This window comes from Chiloscyllium plagiosum, unplaced genomic scaffold (assembly GCF_037043375.1).
Source record: "Chiloscyllium plagiosum isolate Xiang-an unplaced genomic scaffold, Cpla_swu_hap1 HiC_scaffold_3, whole genome shotgun sequence".
Classification (NCBI taxonomy): Eukaryota; Metazoa; Chordata; class Chondrichthyes; order Orectolobiformes; family Hemiscylliidae; genus Chiloscyllium; species Chiloscyllium plagiosum.
Genome location: NW_028270141.1, coordinates 81,089,346 through 81,109,121, shown reverse-complemented (window position 1 = coordinate 81,109,121; position 19,776 = coordinate 81,089,346). Strand labels below are relative to the sequence as shown.

The following is a 19,776-nucleotide window of genomic DNA, read 5'->3' as shown; positions in this document are numbered from 1 at the left end:
TATTTTAACTCAGATGACATCTGTCTGTTAATGTTGTTACCAGCTTCTGTCAAAATGAACTTACTTCCTTTAAATCCTGACCTTTGTGCCACAAGCCTGTTGTTCCCTCTCGCATCTCTTTGTATGCTAATCTAACATGTTGTGAAAATGTGTGCATTCACGCAGGTGAAAAGGATTTCATGCAAGCACTTGATTTTGATGGACATTGTAGTAGCTTGTTTCCTTATTGGGTTAAAGCAAAATTAACTTCAAAATCATGGCACTGTCTTGCAGATATCACTATTATGGAATTGGCATCAAAGAGAGCAGTGCATATTACCATTCGGTCTACTCGGGCAAAGGCTTGACAAGGTACATTTATTCTATATATGTCATATTAACATCCTTTTTCCTTTTTGGCTGAAAATGATTATTAGTGTAATCAGGAGCTGGCTTTATTAGTCAGCTGTGCCCTAACTTAAATTATATTTGCTGAAGAGAAAGCTAACAGGATTAATGCAATATCTGTGACATCAAACAAAGTGCAATATATTTCTGAGCTGCAATAAACCTATTCCCAGTTATTGGTGGAACATTGTATACACGAATAACACAGAAGATCTAATAGATTGCTTTAGAAATCTGCAATTACCAAATGTGAATCTTGGTTGCTGTTTGGTGCTTGTGGCACCAATAAACAGCAATTAGAGAACAATTAACCTGCTGTAAATAAGATACAGAGAGCACAGCAATAGTCCATTGTGGCTAATGATCTGTGTTGGTGTTAATGCTGCATAAAAGTTACCCACTTTACTTCATCTTGTCCTTTAAGAATTTTATTTTTTTTCTCTTCTGTATTTGTCTAGCTTCCTTGTAAGTATATTAGTGTCAGTACTCTGAATGATTCCTGTAGTCAAGTAAATGGACAGAAAAATACGTGTAAATTAAAAGGCAGATTCACCATCTAACTGGTAAATTTATCGAACCAAAAGGTATGAATTAATTTATAGTAAATAATCATTCTTTCATCAGGTCTATAGCATTTTGAGTTTAATTCTAACCTGTGTAAAATCACATTTTAAATGCCTATGTGCTTGACTCTCTCTGGCCTACCACTCGGATTCTGAAGTTCTGGACCAACATGTGTTTAAATGCTGTACTCTGATTCACTTGCTGAATTTTTAAATGTTATTGAATAACTGACAGCCTAGACTGTGCTCTGCTAATATTAAAATATAAAGGCTAGCAGATCCGTTAGCATCATTTTAAAATTTAAATTTGTACATTTAACATTCCAATTCTTTCCCATTTTATCTCTTACTCTCAAGAAGCTCCATAGAATTTCTACAGTGTGGAATTGGGCTATTTGGTCCAATGAGTCCACACTGACCTTCCAAAGAGCATCCCACCCAGATCCATCCCCCTACCCTGCACCTATAACCCTGCATTTCCTGTGGTTAACACACTTAATCTACACATCCCTGAACACTATGGGCAATTTTGCATGACCAATCCACCTAACCTGCGCAGGTTTGGACTGTGGGAGGAAACCGGAGCACCCAATGGAAAGCCACGCAGACACAGGGAGAATGTACAAACCCTACTCAGAGAGTCACCCAAGGATGGAATCAAACCCAGATCCCTGGTGCTAAGAGGCAGTAGCGCTAACCACTGAGCCACCGTGCCACCCACAATGTTTGCTCTTTTTTTGGGATATAGTTTCACAAGTACAATTTGCCATCTGCAATCTCACTGAAGTGGTAATTGTGAGAGTTTAGAATGTTGCCAGCCTATTTTTCCATGTGAGTTTGTGAGTGTTTGTGTTCTTATGAGACATTTTACAAATGCAAGCTTTCTACCAAAGTCTAAAGTTTACAACAAGTCTATCTGATTTCTCTCTCCTTGGTCCAAAAGTCTGAGACCATTGTAGCATTCCTATTATAGCTTTGCATGAGATCAACTACCTAGCATAGTCTGAGAACTGACTGTGAGACTTCCTGTTCTATTCAACTTTACCAACTTAACCAGTGAGGAGAGAAACATTTGAATGAAAAGGTTTATTACAGTTTGTGAAAATCAAGCAAGGTAAAATACTTCCTTTTGTGAAATTGAATCGCTTGTAAAAAAATTGAAGTACCCTAATATTAGTGATTTCAAAGAATTAAAGAAGTTTTAAAGCACAAGAGACCATTCAGCCCATCGCATCTGCACCAGTTCTCAAATGAGCCTCAGAAACTAGTACCAATTTTATGGCTTATCTCTATACCCTCTACATTCTTTCAACTTAAATAATCATGCCCTCTTAAATGTCTAAACTGAACTTTCCTCCAACATACTTCCATGCTGTGCATTCCAGACACAAACCAGTTGTGTTTTTCTTACCTTGCCTTTTGTGCAGATCACTTTACATGTGTGCACTCTTGTTCTTGATCCTTTCATGACTACGAACAGTGTCTCACTTCCTAATCTATCCTTACATGATTTTGAAAATTTCTGTCAGAGATCTTAGGCTCCTTCTGTCCAAGGAGAACAGATACAGCTTTTCCATTTTATCCTCATCATGGAAGTTTCTCAATTGTGAGAACTATTCTTGTAAATGTCTCTGTTCTCTCTCCAATACATTGATTTTCTACCTATAGTGTGTCACCCAGACTATACCCAATACTCCAGTTGAGGCCTAACCATGTCTAATGTAGAAGCAAAGAGGTTCTTCTGCAGCTGTACAGGGCCCTGGTGAGACCACACCTGGAGTACTGTGTGCAGTTTTGGTCTCCAAATTTGAGGAAAGACATTCTGGCTATTGAGGGAGTGCAGCGTAGGTTCACGAGGTCAATTCCTGGAATGGTGGGACTACCTTATACTGAAAGACTGGAGCGACTGGACTTGTATACCCTTGATGTATACCCTTGAGTTTAGAAGACTGAGAGGGAACCTGATTGAGACATATAAGATTATTAAAGGATTGGTCACTCTGGAGGCAGGAAACATGTTTCCTCTGATGGGTGAGTGCCGAACTAGAGGACATAGCTTAAAAATACGGGGTAGACCATTTAGGACAGAGATGAGGAGAAACTTCTTCACCCAGAGAGTGGTGGCTGTGTGGAATGCTCTGCCCCAGAGGGCAGTGGAGGCCTAGTCTCTGGATTTATTTAAGAAAGAGTTGGATAGAGCTCTCAAGGATAGTGGAATCAAGGGTTATGGAGATAAGGCAGGAACAGGATACTGATTAAGGATTATCAGGCATTATCATATTGAATGGTAGTGCAGGCTCGAAGGGCAGAATGGCCTACTCCTGCACCTATTGTCTATTGTCTATTGTCTAATATAGGTTCAGCATCACCTCCTTGCTCTTGTACTAAATACCACTAATAATAAAGCCCAGAATACTGTAGACTTTATTAACTGTTCTGTACTACTATTCCAGCGATCTGTCCATCCAGGTCACTTTGCTCCTGCAAAGTTCTTATATTTTTACTCTTATTTATATTTTCTATCCATGTTCTTCCTACCAAAGTTCATCATATCATACTTCTCTGCATTGAACTTCATCTGCCATCTAACTGCCCACTCCACCAACTTCTCTATGTCTCTAAGAAGTTCTACATTGTATGTTTCACAGTTTACAATTCTTCCACGCATTGTATCATCTCTAAACTTTAAAATTATCCCTGATACACCATATCTAGATCATTAATATACATCAGGAGAAACAATGGCTCTAATTCTGATTCATGGGAATCAGAATTCCACTACAAACATTCCTCCAGTTTGAAAATATCCTTTGACATTTTCTTTCTGCTTCTTACATCCCATGAAATATTATTTTCATGTTACTATTTTCCCTTTTTATTCCATGAGCTCTAAGTTTTTCCACAACTCCATTGAGTGCCACTGTATTGAACACGTTCTGGAAATCCATGTACACCATATCTACAGCATTACCCTCATCAACACTTCTCACCACCACTTGAAGTACAGTTAATCTAATCATTCTCCCTTATCAATTTTGAACACTTAGAGTCATAGAGACATAGAGATGTACAGCATGGAAACAGACCCTTTGGTTCAACTCATCCATGCCGACCAGATATCCCAACCAATCTGGTCCCATCTGCCAGCACCCGGCCCATAACCCTTCAAACCCTTCCTATTCATATATTCATCCAGATGCCATTTAAATGTTGCAATTGTACCAGCCTCCACCACTTCCTCTTGCAGCTCATTCCATACACATCCTCTGCATGAAAAAGTTGCCCCTTAGGTCTCTTTTATATCTTTTCCCTCTCACCCAAACCTATGCCCTCTTGTTCTGGACTCCCCCACCCCAGGAAAAAGACTTTGTCTATTTATCCTATCCATGCCCCTCATGATTTTATAAACCTCTACAAGGTCACCCCTCAGCCTCCGACGCTCCAGAGATAATAGCCCCAGCCCGTTCAGCCTCTTCCTATAGCTCAAATCCTCCAACCCTGGCAACATCCTTGTAAATCTTTCCTGAACCCTTTCAAGTTTCACAACATCTTTCCGATAGGAAGGAGACCAGAATTGCATGCAATATTCCAACAGTGGCCTAACCGATGCCCTGTACAGCCGCAACATGACCTCCCAACTCCTGTACTCAATACTCCTACTAATAAAGGAAAGCATACCAAACACCTTCTTCACTATCCTATCTACCTGCGACTCCACTTTCAAGGAGCTATGAACCTGCAATCCAAGGTCCCTTTGTTCAGCAACACTCCCTAGCACCTTACCATTAAGCGTATAAGTCCTGCTAAGATTTGCTTTCCCAAAATGTAGCACCTCGCATTTATCTGAACTAAACTCCATCTGCCACTTCTCAGCCAATTGGCCCATCTGACCAAGATCCTGTTGTAATCTGAGGTAACCTTCTTCGCTGTCCACTACACCTCCAATTTTGGTGTCATCTGCAAACTTACTGACTATACCTCTTATGCTCACATCCAAATCATTTATATAAATGATGAAAAGTAGTGGACTAGCACTGATCCTTGTGGCACTCCATTCTGAAAAACAACCATCCACCATCACTCTGCCTCCAACTTTGAGCCAGTTCTGTATCCAAATGGTTAGTTCTCCGTATTCCATGAGATCTAACCTTGCTAACCAGTCTCCCATGGGGAACCTTAATAAATGCCTTACTGAAGTCCATATAGATCACGTCTACCACTCTGCTCTCATCAATCCTGTATTCCTCTAGGTTCTCAAATGCATTTTCTACCTGACATTTGTCATAAGCACAATTTATTTCCCATATCTTAATTCTAGCTTATTTGTCATGAAAGGAGCTTTGGAATTGTTTGTCTTGCCTTTCCCTTTTGAGGGAATATACATTGACTGTATCTGAACCATCTCCTCTTTGAAGAGAGCCCATTGCTATGGATTAGTTATGGATTTTCCCATTAATCTTTCATTCTGCCCAGCTATGTTCTTGCCCCAGTGAATTAGGCTCTACGGCAATTGATTCTACTTATTCTGGATTGACTGCTATTACACCACTTCTAAGTGTTAAATAACAACAATCAGTGTTCAATGAATGTTCCTCACTGATATTTGATCCACTTGGACCACCTCATTTCCAAGGATCAGATCCAACAATGTATCCTTTCTTGTTGCTGGACACATACTGCTGTAAGGAATTATCCTGAATGCAATCTAGGAACACTCTCTTAAGGTTTCTATGAAGATCTGTAGCTCAGGTAATGGCTGAAGTAGTCAGTTCATTGAGCTGGTTGATTTTTCTGCAAACGTTTTGACTCCCAGTTGGGTGATATCTTCAGTGATGTGTAGCCTCTGGATGAATCTTGCTGTCTCTTGCTGTCCCGTATGCTACTTTTAATGCAGACTATATTTAGGTAACTAAGGTACCCCACTATAACCCATGCTATAATGTTGGCATTTTTCTGTAATTTCCCTGTAGATCCGTTCCTCTACATCCTTTCCACTAGTTGGTCATCTATAGAATATACTGCGATTGAATCCTTTTTTTGTTCCTTAGCTTTAACCAATTTTATTCATCCTCTGAACCCTTTGAGACAGCTCCTTTACCAGCAATGCACTGCCCTCCTTAATCAATATTGCCATCCCATGCCCTTTCCTTTCCTTTCTATATTTTCTGAATACCTTATATCCAGACCTGCCTTTCCTTGAGTCAGGTCTCTGTTATTGCCAAAATTTAACATTTTCCACATAGTGATCAGTGCCTGTAATTCCTCTTTCTTGTTCACTATCCTCCATGCATTTACATATATGCACAGTGATCTGGTTTAGACTTCTTTATTGTCTCCATTACTCTGATTTCAACTATTAGTTTTCTATTCTCTATGCTAGTGATATTTTTCTCTCCGAGTATTTTGTGTACCTTGGCATTCTTGTCTTATATGCTGTCCTGCTTCCCACACCCCTGTTAAGTTAGTTTAAAGATGTCCCAACAGCACTGGCCTGAAAGAAACTTAGTCCTAACTGTATTCAAGTGCAGCATTCCCTCAAATTTTCTTATCGATCGCATGGACCTTGGAGGTCTTCCGGAACTGGGTGCTGTGATCGGTGTGCCTGCATGGAGCATTAGAGTTGCTGTGCATGAGCACAGCCATGCAGCTGAGAAAGAACATTGGTAAGCTGCAACTCATCCAGATGTACTAGTGTCATCTTCCTCTGAGCCAGTTCCAGTATCCCAGTAATCTAAACTCCTTCCTCCTGCACCATCTTTCCAGCCACATATTCATCTGCCTTACCATTCTGATTACAGACTCAATTGTATATAGCATTGGGAGTAACCTGGAGATTATTACATTTGAGGTCCTGCCTGCTAACTTTCTACTGCCTCCCTATATTCTGTTTGCAACACCACTTCCTACTTGAATCATTGGTTGCAACATGGACAACAACTGCCTGTTCAACCATCCCCAGAAGGAGCAGCCGCTCTGTGACATCCTTGACCCTGGCACTAGGGTGGTAGTATATTATTCTGGAGTCACATCTAGCCACAGAAACACTTGTTATTTCCCCAACTATTGCTTTTCCTGTCTGTTCTCCTGTACAGCCGAGCTGCTCATTGTGCCACAAACCTATATTGCACTCCCTTGAGGAGTCAGTACCCCCCCAAGAGCTTCCAAAATGGAAAACTGGTTTGTGAGCCATACTCCAGGAATTCCTGCTCCACCCACTAATTTTTCTTGGACTGCTTTACGGTTACCTTTCTGTCTCCAAGCCCTTATGCTGTATATGACCACCTCACTGAATGTGCTATTCCATTCCTGATGAAGGGCTTTTGGCCGAAACATCGATTTTCCTGCTCCTTGGATGCTGCCTGACCTGCTGTGCTTTTCCAGCACCACTCTGATTTAAACCCTATCCCATGTAACACTCGGCCTCGTGAATGAACCACATTGAGTCCAGTTGGAGCTTAAATTTCTGTAACCAGAAGAGAAAATGCTGGAAAATCTCAGCAGATCTGACAGCATCTGTAAGGAGAGAAAAGAGCTGACATTTCGAGTCTAACTGACCCTTTGTCAAAGCTAAAAAAAGGGGAAAAATAGGGAGATATTTATACGAGGCTGAGGGAGGGTGAGTCATGGCTCCAGAAGCAAAGGTAGCAATACAGAGATGATAATGACAGTGCTTAGAGAGATTATGGGGAGATTAGGAGCTGTGAATGACCAAGGCTGAAGCCAGTGCTATGTGGCAAAATATGTGGGGGATGGGGGGGAAAGGGATGAAGCAGAGGCAAAATGGAAACCAGGGGAGAAGGGTAGCAAAGGGGGAAGAGGAGAGGAAAAAGGTGATGAGAGAGTGGGGAGCGAGAGAAAGAGAGACAATCAAGAAATAAGAGGTACAGAAATGTGAAAAAAAAATTTAAAAAGATAAATAAAATAAATAAAATAAAATTATCTGAAGTTGTTGAATTCAATGTTAAATTTCTGTAGCTTGCAGCACTTACTGCTTATGTGGTCATCTAGGACATCAGTAGGGTCATGATTTTCCACATATCATTAGTCATGCAATCCCCTCAAGTGAGCTGAATTGGTAATCTTAACTTTCTTTTGCTAATGTTATTTTGGTTTGGATTAATTATATTACGTTGGCCCTGAATTTTCCTCATTCCTGGTGTTTCTCAGTCAAATCCAAATAAAACTACATCTTTAACATAATGTAGTTTTCTACTTTACAGCAACATTAAGACAGTCCAATAGCATTTAATAGCAATTTCTTACCGATGAATGAATTTACAGAGAAAGAGTAGAAGAACAAAAAAAAATCACCTTCTCCTTGCCCTTTACCAAACTTACCTGCAACAAATTTCCAATTTGAACAAAATTCTCCCAGACACTCAGCTTTGGTCTAACTCAAGCAAAATGTCCCTCACACTCTATATGTGCCCTTACTCAAATGACTGCAATCAACAATCAGATTCTGCATGAGGACTTCTACAATGGATTCATCGGGCTGCAATATTTCCAACAATAGCAACAGCAACAAAAACTCATATTTGTAATGTACATTCAATGTAAAAAAAATGCCATTTGGTATTCCACAGAATTTTAAAAAGTGTATCTTAACTGAAAATGTTTTATTTATGTGTTTAAAAAATGCCGATGCCTTTAAGTTTCAATGACCTGTTAGTCAGACCTCAATACCATCTTTTTTCTGGTTCCTGAATCTCATTAACCAACAGATTTGTATTCAGGAATTAATAATAGTGTCCAAAAGGTTTTGTTGGTCAGTTTCCATGGAGGCATTTTTTAATGTGCTGAATGTAGATCAATTACAGAGCGTGACACAATCCGGAAAATGATTTTGTGTTATGGAAGAAAAGAATGAGGCTTGGTTAATTTTCAATGTGACAGTGAGAATGATCCATTCATCCTTCTTGGGAAATGCACCAAACGTCTTTAGAAGGGTTCAGTGAGCACCATTTAAAATATCAAATTTATAAGACCAACTTAATAGATATAATAATATAATTGTGTTAATAATATTTCTCATTATTCATAGGTTTTCAGGAAGCAAACTGAAAAGTGAGGTATGTAGAATTGAAGTACATATAAAACTATATTAAGAACCTTTGACTCTCATTATTCTAAGCCACCTATATATGGGTTGCTATACTATTATTAAGAAAATAAAAGACAACATTGACAATGTAAGACTTTCTACAGAGTAAATCTTTCTTTAACACTTTTATTCTGAGCCATAGTCCATGACGAGATACTTAAAGTTATTGATTTCACCGTGCAGTAATTGTTGAACTTGACAAACTGCCAAAAGGTAAAGACTGTAAATAATGGATTTAAAACATGTGTGGTAGTGCTTATGTCAATATTACGCAAAGTTAATGTGCAATGAAGACTTTAAAGGTAAACAATTTTTCATCAAAAATAAATGATTGCCACGCTCTGTCGTTATATGTTTTATATGTAGAACAACAGATGGCTGGAGGTTGGGTGAGGGAGTGGGAAATTGTGCTTTATAGGCACATATGGTGATCCATGAGTATGTTCTATTGCCATTAGTATGGGTACATGAAAAAACCTGAGAACAAAGGAGGAATCTAGATCGATCTGCATAACATATAGAGAGATATTGTAATGCATACAAGAGATTATTATTTTCATTTATGCTGAAAATTGTCCAATGAATTTGAGATGAATTAATTATGTAAGGAGTAAATTATCATGTGTGTTTTATATTACATAGGCATTCATGTATGGTAGCGTTGATATCAGAAAAATCAAGAATGTAGAAGATAAATTTTTCAGAAACACAGGAAAATAAATTATTGATGAATTAAGGTCATGTTAATGGTCATCCCAACCCCACTGGCATTTTACCAACAGTAGTGTTGCCATTCCACATGTATATGCCATCAGAGTATAACCTGACTGGGAGCATGAGGGTTGGCCTCCTACTTTGTTATCCTGTACAGCATGGAGGATATACCCAGTGGGAAGTGCTACCTGCTTGATCAACCTTCTAGCCTCCTGTTCACTTCCCTTCTCTCCCTACTTTCCTATCACCAGGGCCTGTCTGGCTATCCTGGGAATGCCAGCTCTAATTTACTACTCCTGTGGCAGCCAGTGATGGTCCTGGTTGATGACTATAATCTGGGCTGCGGCCATTGTTCCCACTGGGTACTGCTGGGCTTGAAGGACTGCCCTGATTGTCAGCTCTTAGAGGTGGAGCATCCACTCACAAGAAGGGTGGACAACATGACTTCAGGCAGCTAATTGTCATTCAACCATAAGATCTGGTTACGATTTCACGGAGGTGGGCAGCTCTCAACTTTCTGGTCAGGGGTGGGACCTGACATCTACATTAAATGCTGGCCCAAACATAATTAGAAATTAGGTGCATCAAGAACCTGAAGAAGATTGTATTGCATTTTCCAATATTTTAGTGCTTCTGCTTTCACCATCCATATGATTTTTATTCAGATGTTTTATCGATTTTTGGAAAATTGATTTAATTTTAACCAGCTTCCTAAAGTGCAATTGGTTAACAATAGATTCTATAAAAAATTTGTTCCACAATAATTGTACTCAACCATTGATGATGTACCCTTACAAGAATTGTGCATCAATTAAAGGGAGACAGGGGTGACATTTCAATGGTGACAGCATAGGATGAAGATCGACCCAGACAGATAAAACACCGAATATGATTAATCTAAGTGTGTTAAATAACCAGTAATCCTTGTATAAGGAAGTTAATGGCCCTTTCCTTCTGTCTCTGCCTATCTATTATCTCTCTGTCCCAATTTGTTTTTCATATTTGTCTTATATACCCAAATTTCTTTCTCTCCTTTAAAGGTGGTAGGTGTCAAAACTCATCCTTTTCAACTTCCAGCCCCTGATGATTTTTACTATAGGGGAGTAACTGTTAAACTTCAAACAGAACCATTAACTCCCAAATAAAAATCAGTAAGTGAATGAGATTCAGGAGCAGGAGAATGGCAGCTTGAGGTTTGACCTACATTTATCAACAGGTAATTGAAACTTAAAAGTAGGAACAATTCACATATTTTCTTGCTCTCTTTACTGGCACTAAAGTGGCCACTTATATAAATTTGCAAATCCTCCTTGGATTGTTCATCTTAAATCAGAGTTTAGCTAGATTGTATAAGCAGGCATATTATATGTTCAAGAAAATCAATGAACACAAATGATAGAATGGGAATTCATCTGTGATATCTGTTCATTCAGGTCACTATGACATTCAGGTGGATGTCCATACAGTGGTCAGCGAGATAATTCAAACCAACTTGATCAGGCATGTTACAATTCATGGTGGCTCAGTGGTTAGCACTGCTGCCTCCCAGCACCAGGGTCCCAGGCTTGATTCCAGCCTCAGGCGACTGTCTGTATGGAGTTTGCACATTCTCCCCGTGTCTGCATGGCTTTCCTCCCACTGTCCAAAGATGTGCAGGTCAGGTGAATTGGCCATTCTAAATTGCCCATAGTGTTAGGTGCATTAGTCAGAGGGAAATGGGTCTGGGTGGATTACTCTTTAGAGGGTCAGTTTAGGCTGAAGGGCCTGTTTCCATACTGTAGGGAATCTAATCTAATACATATCTGGGGTAGGTGGGACTTGAACCTCAACAATCTGGTGTAGTGATTGGGACATGACCACTTTAGTCAGCTAAAGTTTAGTAGAGTGATCCATGAAATCTGTGTAAAATGAGTCTACCATGCCCTATATGTACAAGGAGAAGCTAAAAATAAATAGTGCAGGGATTGAAGGTGAGCTCTAACTGATCTCTAAAGAAGGAAGGCTAGAAAGATATTAATATTGAAGAATGGATAGAGAATCTAATGAGATATGTTGCATCAGATGAAAGTGTATTGAGAGCTAAGAACAAGAGAGAAAAAGTGTCAAAGTTTGAAAAAAAACTCCAATGAGAAACACTGATATTAAACCTGCTCCTGCTCAAATGTCCCCAAAAAAGATGAACAGTAGAAACTATGTAGGTGAGAAGAATGGTAGCTCAATCAATGAAATGAGCAGAACATAGTGGGAGCTGATTCTGTGTATTTATATAAAAGAGATATGAAGCAGAGGGATAGACTGGCTGAAGATAGGAGCCATCACTACACATTGCATGCTTTGTGGAGGGAGGGAGCTGTGACATTGCATTACAGCTCATTTATTCCCTTTTATCATAAATGTGTTGAACAATGCTCACCTTTTCTTGAATTTCTTTTATTGTGTCACTCTTTCAATTAATTTCACCATGATGCATGAGGAGTAAAATTTGAAAATGGTACAAACTTTCTAAGGGTAAGTTGAAAATATCTCCTCAGTCTCATGCCTATGAAGTTGATCTCAGGAGTATTACCTTTTAAAAATAAAGCATGCTGAATGAACATCACATTTACATGGAGGTACTGCTGAGGATGATCTTAGAGATGTAGAAATAGATAACAAACATCACAATCAAGTCATACGAGCATTCCAGAAGGCCTCCTCAGGTAGGTGATCAGTCTACACAGCTACCTGTGGTAACACAATTGCTAATGAGATCTACGGGGACTTGGAAGTCTGATGATCCAATCTGGACTATAAGAATGATGATAAGTCAACAGAGCTGACCAGTGTTTGTGGCCCATGATCCAATGATAGTGCAAATGTAAGAACAGAAATAAAAACGTAAGAGCAGAATTAGGCCATTCAGCCCCTCAAGCCTGCATGGCCATCCAAAAAGATCCTGGCTGATTTGCCCCAGGCCTCAAAACCTCTTTTATGTCAGTTCAGCAAAGCCCTCAACTCCCCAATATTTCATCTCCCTCCTCTTTACTTTCAGCGATTTAGCCTCCACAAATCTCTGGGGTATAGACCTCCACATAGTGTCTACTTTCTGGGAGAAGAAACTTGTTTGCATCCTTTGCATCATCCACTAATTTAAATACATACACTCTGCCTTCTCCCCAAGTGCATTAACATAATAATTAAGGGTCCAGGACTGATCTTTGTACTACTCCACTGGTTATGTGTTTCTAACCTGAAAAAGACCATTAATCCCGACTCTGTGTATTAACCAATCCTCAGTCTATGCTAATACACTACCTCAATACCATGAGCTCATTTCTTATATAATAGCCTTTATGTCACACTTTATTGAATTCCTTATGAACATACATCACATCTATCGGTTCCTCTCTATAAATGTTACTTGTTATATCCTCAAAGAACTATAGAAAATTTGCTTAATTTGTGATTTCCCTTTCACAAAGCCATGTTGATTCTATTTGATTGTTTTATGCTTTTCTGAATAGTCTGCTATTCCTTAATAATGAAATGAGAGCTGTTAGGCTAACTGGCCAATAGTTTCCTGCCTTCAGTCTCACTCCTTCCTTTAACATTAGCAATTTTCCAGTCTCTAGAACCCTCTTCAAATCCAGTGAGTTCTGGAATGTTCTGACCAATGTCTGCACTACCTCTGCAGTAACTTCCTTCAAAACTGTTGGGTGGAGGCCATCTGGCCTTAGTGTCTTATTTGCTTTTAGTCCCATTAGGCTGTCCAATTATTTGTCCATCATGACACCAACTGTTACAAGATCTCTACTTCCATTAGAACCTTCTCCACATTGGGGAAATGAAGCATAGACTGAGTGACTGCTTTGTAGAATATCTGTTCTGTCTGCAAAAAAGACCCTGAGCTTCTAATTACCTGCCACTTTAACAAACCACCATGTTGTCTGGCCAACGTCTCTGTCTCAGGCTTGCTGAAGCAATGCTCAATGCAAGCTGGAAGAACAACACCTAATTTTCTGCTTGGGGACCCTGCAGTCCTCCAGACACGATATCAAATTCAATAATTTAATGACCTGAACACATAGAGTCATAGAATCCTTACAGTGTGGAAACAGGGCATTCGGTCCAACACACCTACACCAACCCTCCGAAGAGTACCCCACCAGACCCATTCCCGTACTCTAATACTCTACATTTACCCCTAACTAATGCACCTAAACGACTCATCCCTGAACTGTATAGACAATTTAGCATGGCCAATTCACCTAACCTACACGTCTTTGGACTGTGGGAGAAAATCAGAGCACCCGGAGGAAACCCATGCAGACATGAGGAGAAGGTGCAAACTCCACACAGGCAGTTTCGCAAGGCTGGAATCGAACGTGGGTCCCTGGTGCTGTGAGACAATGGTGCTAACCACCTAGCCACCATGCTGTTCACTCTCCCATGTCCTAACTCCTTACCCCACACACCAAACCTTGTAGTCTGCCATTACACAAGACCCATTGTTAGCCACTAACAATCGCCATTAGCAGGTATTCACCCTCCTAGCCAGATCATTATCTACTTCTTTGTCTATCCAACTGCCCTTCTCTCTCTTGGGGCTCTACCCACACTTATTGTTTACACCCTCCCCCTCCCCCTGCCTTATCTTCTGCATATAAACCAACATATTCCTAGCTACCATCAGTTCTGAGGAAGACCCAAAATGTTAACTCTGATTTCTCTTTGCAGATCCTGCCAGACCTGCTGAGCTTTTCCAGTAATTTCTATTTTTGCTTTGGATTTACAGCATCTGCAGTTTTTTTTTTGGTTTCCATTAGTACCTTGTTTATCTGTTATTTTGGCAATGTTTATAATGTCCTCTGCCATTAAGACTAATGCTAAATATTAGTTTAAATTACCTGTCGTTTTCCTGTTCTCCATTATCAATTCCACAGTTGCAGTGTCCAAAGTGATGGCCCTATTAAAGGAAGGTGCAAGACAGAAAGCAGGAAACTATTGGTTAGGTAGCTTAACGTCTGTCATTGGGAAAATGGTAGATTTCATTATTACAAAATAGTAGAACCTTGAGAAAAGCTTCCCATGACAACATCATCTGTTTTCTTTCTTCTTGCATTCCTGTAGAAGCTCTTGTTAGTTTTTGTATCTTGCCAGTTACTTTCATGATCAATTTTCCTCACCTTAATGTGATTCTTAGTCATCCATTGCTGCTTCCTAAAAAGGCTGTATTTGCTGACACCCAGGAACATGAGTAGTTGTAACATAATTCCTGACAAAAATTGAAATAAAAAATAATAAAAGTCTAACACGGGCTTAGAAATGAAAAAAAAATTAAAAATTATATAGGTGAAGAGAACGCAACAAAGGAGACTTTAATTTACAAACATCAGCTTTATAAAATTGAAGGTGAGCTTGTGCAGTGTGATTGTTGGTTTATCTTGGGATTGTTGGTGCTTGAAAAATTCCCAATCAATGACTATTTCTCACTGCTTTGAATGTCTTAGTTTTTAATTGGACTGCTTTTGTTAACCATGGGTGGTTATCCTTCTCCGTGAGGTCTTCCTTTTGACTGGGATCATTTTCTTTGCTAAGAATTATGAACTATCTGCTTACTATCTGCCATTATTCATACAGTATTGTTCCCTTTAGTCTATTTTACTAGCTTGTTTTAAACAAGCCTTTTGTCATTCCTCTGTAATAGCCCTTACTTAAGTCGAGGGCAACAGTTTTGGATCTGAGTTCCTCTCCTTCAAAATGAGTTTTAAATTCTACCATATTAGGATGGCTACCTCCGAGGCGATCCTTAATCATGAGATCTCATATTAATGCTACCTAATTACATCTTACTAGATCTTAAATGACTTGTTCCGAGATAGGTTTTACAACATATTGCTTCAAGGAGCAATTCCTGACACACTGTATAAATTCAAGTCACCCTTCCCATCTAATTCCTCCACTCAATATGCTAATTAAAATCACGCATAATTGTAGACGCTTCTTGCCTGTCTGTAATATATCCCAATTTATCCAGCAGTGAGACAACTCTTCGAGGGATTATGGACAACTCCCAACAATAACTTAATTTCCTTTGTTATTCCTTATTTCCACCGAAACAATTTCATATCATGATGTATTGCACCTATATCATGACTCATCTCTGCACATTATTAACAAAGCTACCTCTTTTTCCATTTTGCCTATTCTTCTGGAATGTTGAATACTCTTGAATATTGAGTCCCTAGTCTTGGTCACTCTGCAACCATGTGTCTATATTAGATATCAATCATATTCATTTATTTCTATTTGTACTGTTAGTCAGAGGACCTGAAATTAGAATAATGGTAACATGAAGTAATCCTGTAATATTTTACATGATAAAACCAATTTCTGCTATGCAGGCCAAGTGTTCCAAAATAAATTTATTGCTTTAATTGTTTTTGAGAAGATGTTTGAAAGTCACTTTGCAACAAGCAATAGAATTCCTTCTATTTCTCACAACCTGCAGATTCCTGATGTTTCCAAGATTTTCTTGTCATGCTGACTGCACCTGCCTATATTTGGCTGGGTGTTTTCAAGATGGATATAAAGGAAACACATCTTTTGACATTCTTTCCTTCATTTTCATGTCACAACCACAGAGCAGGTATTTCCTCAGAGTGGTTTGTGAAGTAAGAATTTGTTTAAGTTTGTATGTAGCCCCCTGTTCAATATTGAATGTTTCAATTTAAAACTAGATCTAACAGCACAGCTTAATGCTTCAAACAAGACAAAAGGTTAGTTTATTACACAACTATTGCTGAAAGTTGCTTAAGTAAAATGTGGTAAAGTTATTAGCTAAAATACAATTACAATGATTTAAAGTAAAGATATAAGTTATGTATGAAGATGAAAATGAGATCAGTCTCTATCGTTGCAGGCCTGGCTTGCTTGAAGATTCTCTTTCTGAAATGAATGGGTTGAAAGTTGAAGTCACATTCAGCAACTACGATGGCTTCTGTAGTCGAATAGTTGGAGGTTGCTCCCACAGGTGGACTCAGTACGCCGAACAGGTCCTGGGAGTGAGTGAAGGCACCTTAGTTTCACTTTTATGGCACTGCAAATTGTGGCTCTTGGTAGCCTGTTTCAGTACAGCAGCCCCCTTAGCCATCTTTTTGTTTTGGATGCCTTCTTCTGTCTCCCAGAAACAGTTGTTGTTTCAAGATATTACATTTCTCTCATGGTGTTCAAATTGTTCTCCTCTGAATGGCTGTCCTCAGCCAGCTTTCTTCACAATCAAACAAAATGGCTGAAAACTATCATTTTGATGAATAATTGCTCTGTGAAGCAAAGTCAGTTATGTTGGAACTTCTTGCGATGTTTTTCTTCATGTCTCCTGTTCAACCTTTCACAATGGTTTGAACCTTCACACATTTTGAGGATTCAGTGAACAGTCCTGATATCCTTGAATTATTTAATGACCCTTTATGATAGACATTTAAGGTAATGCAGTCAGATTGTCTACTGTTGACTGTGGTTATATCCTCAAATGAAGCCATGTGACGTTTGGGATTATTTTGGATGACTCCTTGTGTCCATTTTAAAGACAGATTATCCTTCTTCACAAAGTATAAAATTTTATAACTACAATTATATGGCAATCAGAAGAAATATTTTATATCTGTCCTCACAATAGAAGGCAATATGCAGATAGGAAAAATCACCTAATCAGAGAAAATGTAATGGGAATACTAATAGAAAATAATCAAGATTCGGAGATGCCAGTGTTGGACTGGGGTGTACAAAGTTAAAAATCACATAACACCAACCACCTGATGAAGGAGTGGTGCTCCGAAAGCTAGTGCTTCCAATTAAACCTGTTGAAATAGAAAATAAGGATGTTAATTTTCTGCAATCTAACGCCCTGCATCCTTGGGTCTTAAAAGAGTTGGGTGCATTAACAGTGCAGTAGTTTCCCATCTTTTCGTTATGAAAGGGGCACTTCAATGAGACAAACAATTTCACAGCATATCCACTTTTTTTTCTGCTGAAATGATTGCTGATAAACATCACATTTATGTACATTTCCTATGCCGTTGCAGGAATGGAGGCAAGAAGTGGTCAGTGAGGCTCCCCTGCAACCTCTTCACTCCCAGCCTACTTTCCCCTATCCAGCCATCATCCAACTACCATCTTGGAGGGTTGCCATGATGCCTAGTTGCAGCGAGGGTGCCTGGTCCATGGCAGCAGCTGCTGCAACCCCCCACCCTGCCCCCTCAAAAGTGCATGGGGCTTGGATGAGGCAATGAGCTCCATTCCTCCCACCTCCACCCCCACCTCACGGACTGTGTGCTGTATCTCCTGCACTCCCCATTGCCCAGCCCTGACCATCCACAGGAACCATGGAACACAATCTGACCAATTCAGCCCAGCAAGGGGCAAAGGTCAAAGTTGAGCAAGTCTCTGGCCCTACGCATTGAATGACACCACTACACACCAATCAAATCCTGGGAGCTGTTTGCCCCACCCCCATGACAGGGGAGTCTGGTGACGGCAGATTAAACAACGCTGTTTCCCAACAACCGAGCAGCACACTTGTCATCTTGTCTTGACATACCAGTGCGAAAACCATTGCGATAGAGAATGGCTCAGTTGTAGTCTTCCAAAATTCCGTAGATTCTGGAAATGTCCCTTCAGATTGGGGAACACTAAATATAACACCTCTATTCAAGAAGGGGAATGGTAAACGGTAAACTACAGCTTTGTTAGCTTGACATCTGTCATTGAGAAAATGATAGCGTCCATTTGAAAAAAGTAGTAGCTGGACATTTAGATGATCATGATATAATTAGGCAGAATCAACATGAATTTATGAAAAGAAAATCATATTTGACACTTGTAAAGTTCTTTGAGAATGTTGGAAATAAGGTGAATAAAGAGAAACCAGTAGATATGGTATATTTTTATTTCCAAAATGCATTTGATAAGGTGCCATATAAAAGGTGTACCACATAAAAGAAGAACTCATTGTGTTGGAGGGAACCTATTAGAGTTACACAGAATTGGCTAACTAACAAGAAATAGAGTTGGGATTGATGGATCAATATTATGGATTAATGGATCATTTCTGCTTTGATGTCTTATGGTTTGACAGATAAGTGAGGGGCGGAAATTTGGTAGAGGGGTATAATTTGGAATATATGAGGTTCTCCATCATGGTGGGAAGAATAGAAAAGCAATATACTATTTAAATTAGGGATAGGGAATAAATGCTGTCCTGACTGGTGACACCCACATCCTGTGAATGAATTTAAAAAGGGACTACAGAATGCTGTAGTACGGAGAGATCTGGCTTTCCTTGTACAAGAATCACCAAAAGGTTAATATGCATGTACAACAAGTAAGTAGGAAGGCAAATAGAATGCTGTCCTCTACCACAAGGGAGGTGGAGTTCGAAATAGTGAAGTGTTGCTACTGCAGGGCATTGGTGTGACTGCACCTAGAGTTCTGTGTGCAATATTGGACTTAGTGAGAGATATATATGCACTGGAGGCTGCAAGGATCACTAAGCTGATTCCTGGAATGAAGGTTTTCTTATATAAAGAATGTTATAGTAGGTTGGATCTGTACTTATTGAAGTTTAGAAGAAGAGGTGATCTTATTTAAGTACACATAAAATTCCAAGAGAGTTTGCTAAGGTAGAGGTTGTGAGTATGTTTCCTCTTGTGAGGGAATCTGAAACCAGTACAACCTTCAGTGGAGATGCAAAGGAATTCCTTCCTATGACAGGCATTTAATCATCTTCTCCTGATAGCAGTGAAGGACGGGTCATTGAATTTATCCAAGGCTGAGTTAGACAGTGTTTTGATCTGGAGGGAAGTTAAGGGTTATTGGGGGCAGGCAAGAATGGAAGTTAATTCCAAGATCAGGGACAAAACAGCCCTTTCCTGCACCTATTCTTCTGATCTTATGACCATCACCTTAATTACGCTCAACATTTGGAAAATTATCACTTCCCTCAGTAGAGAATTGCTAAGTAGGTGGAGA

The 19,776-nt window shown here is 39.5% G+C and overlaps 1 protein-coding gene across 4 annotated transcripts in view; it reads left to right on the top strand.

Annotated features, from left to right (window-relative positions):
• Positions 1-19,776, top strand: part of rfx6 (regulatory factor X, 6) — a 92,009-nt gene that overhangs the window by 2,393 nt on the left and 69,840 nt on the right. For 3 of the 4 annotated variants that reach the window (XM_043684550.2, XM_043684545.2, XM_087981113.1), the window contains 2 exons: positions 274-351; positions 8,995-9,022. In XM_043684550.2, the coding sequence (XP_043540485.2) occupies positions 274-351; positions 8,995-9,022 (106 nt within the window). Of the gene's footprint in view, positions 1-273; positions 352-8,994; positions 9,023-16,489; positions 16,812-19,776 lie in introns of those variants that run through there. The other variant, XM_087981114.1, reaches the window with a different exon arrangement.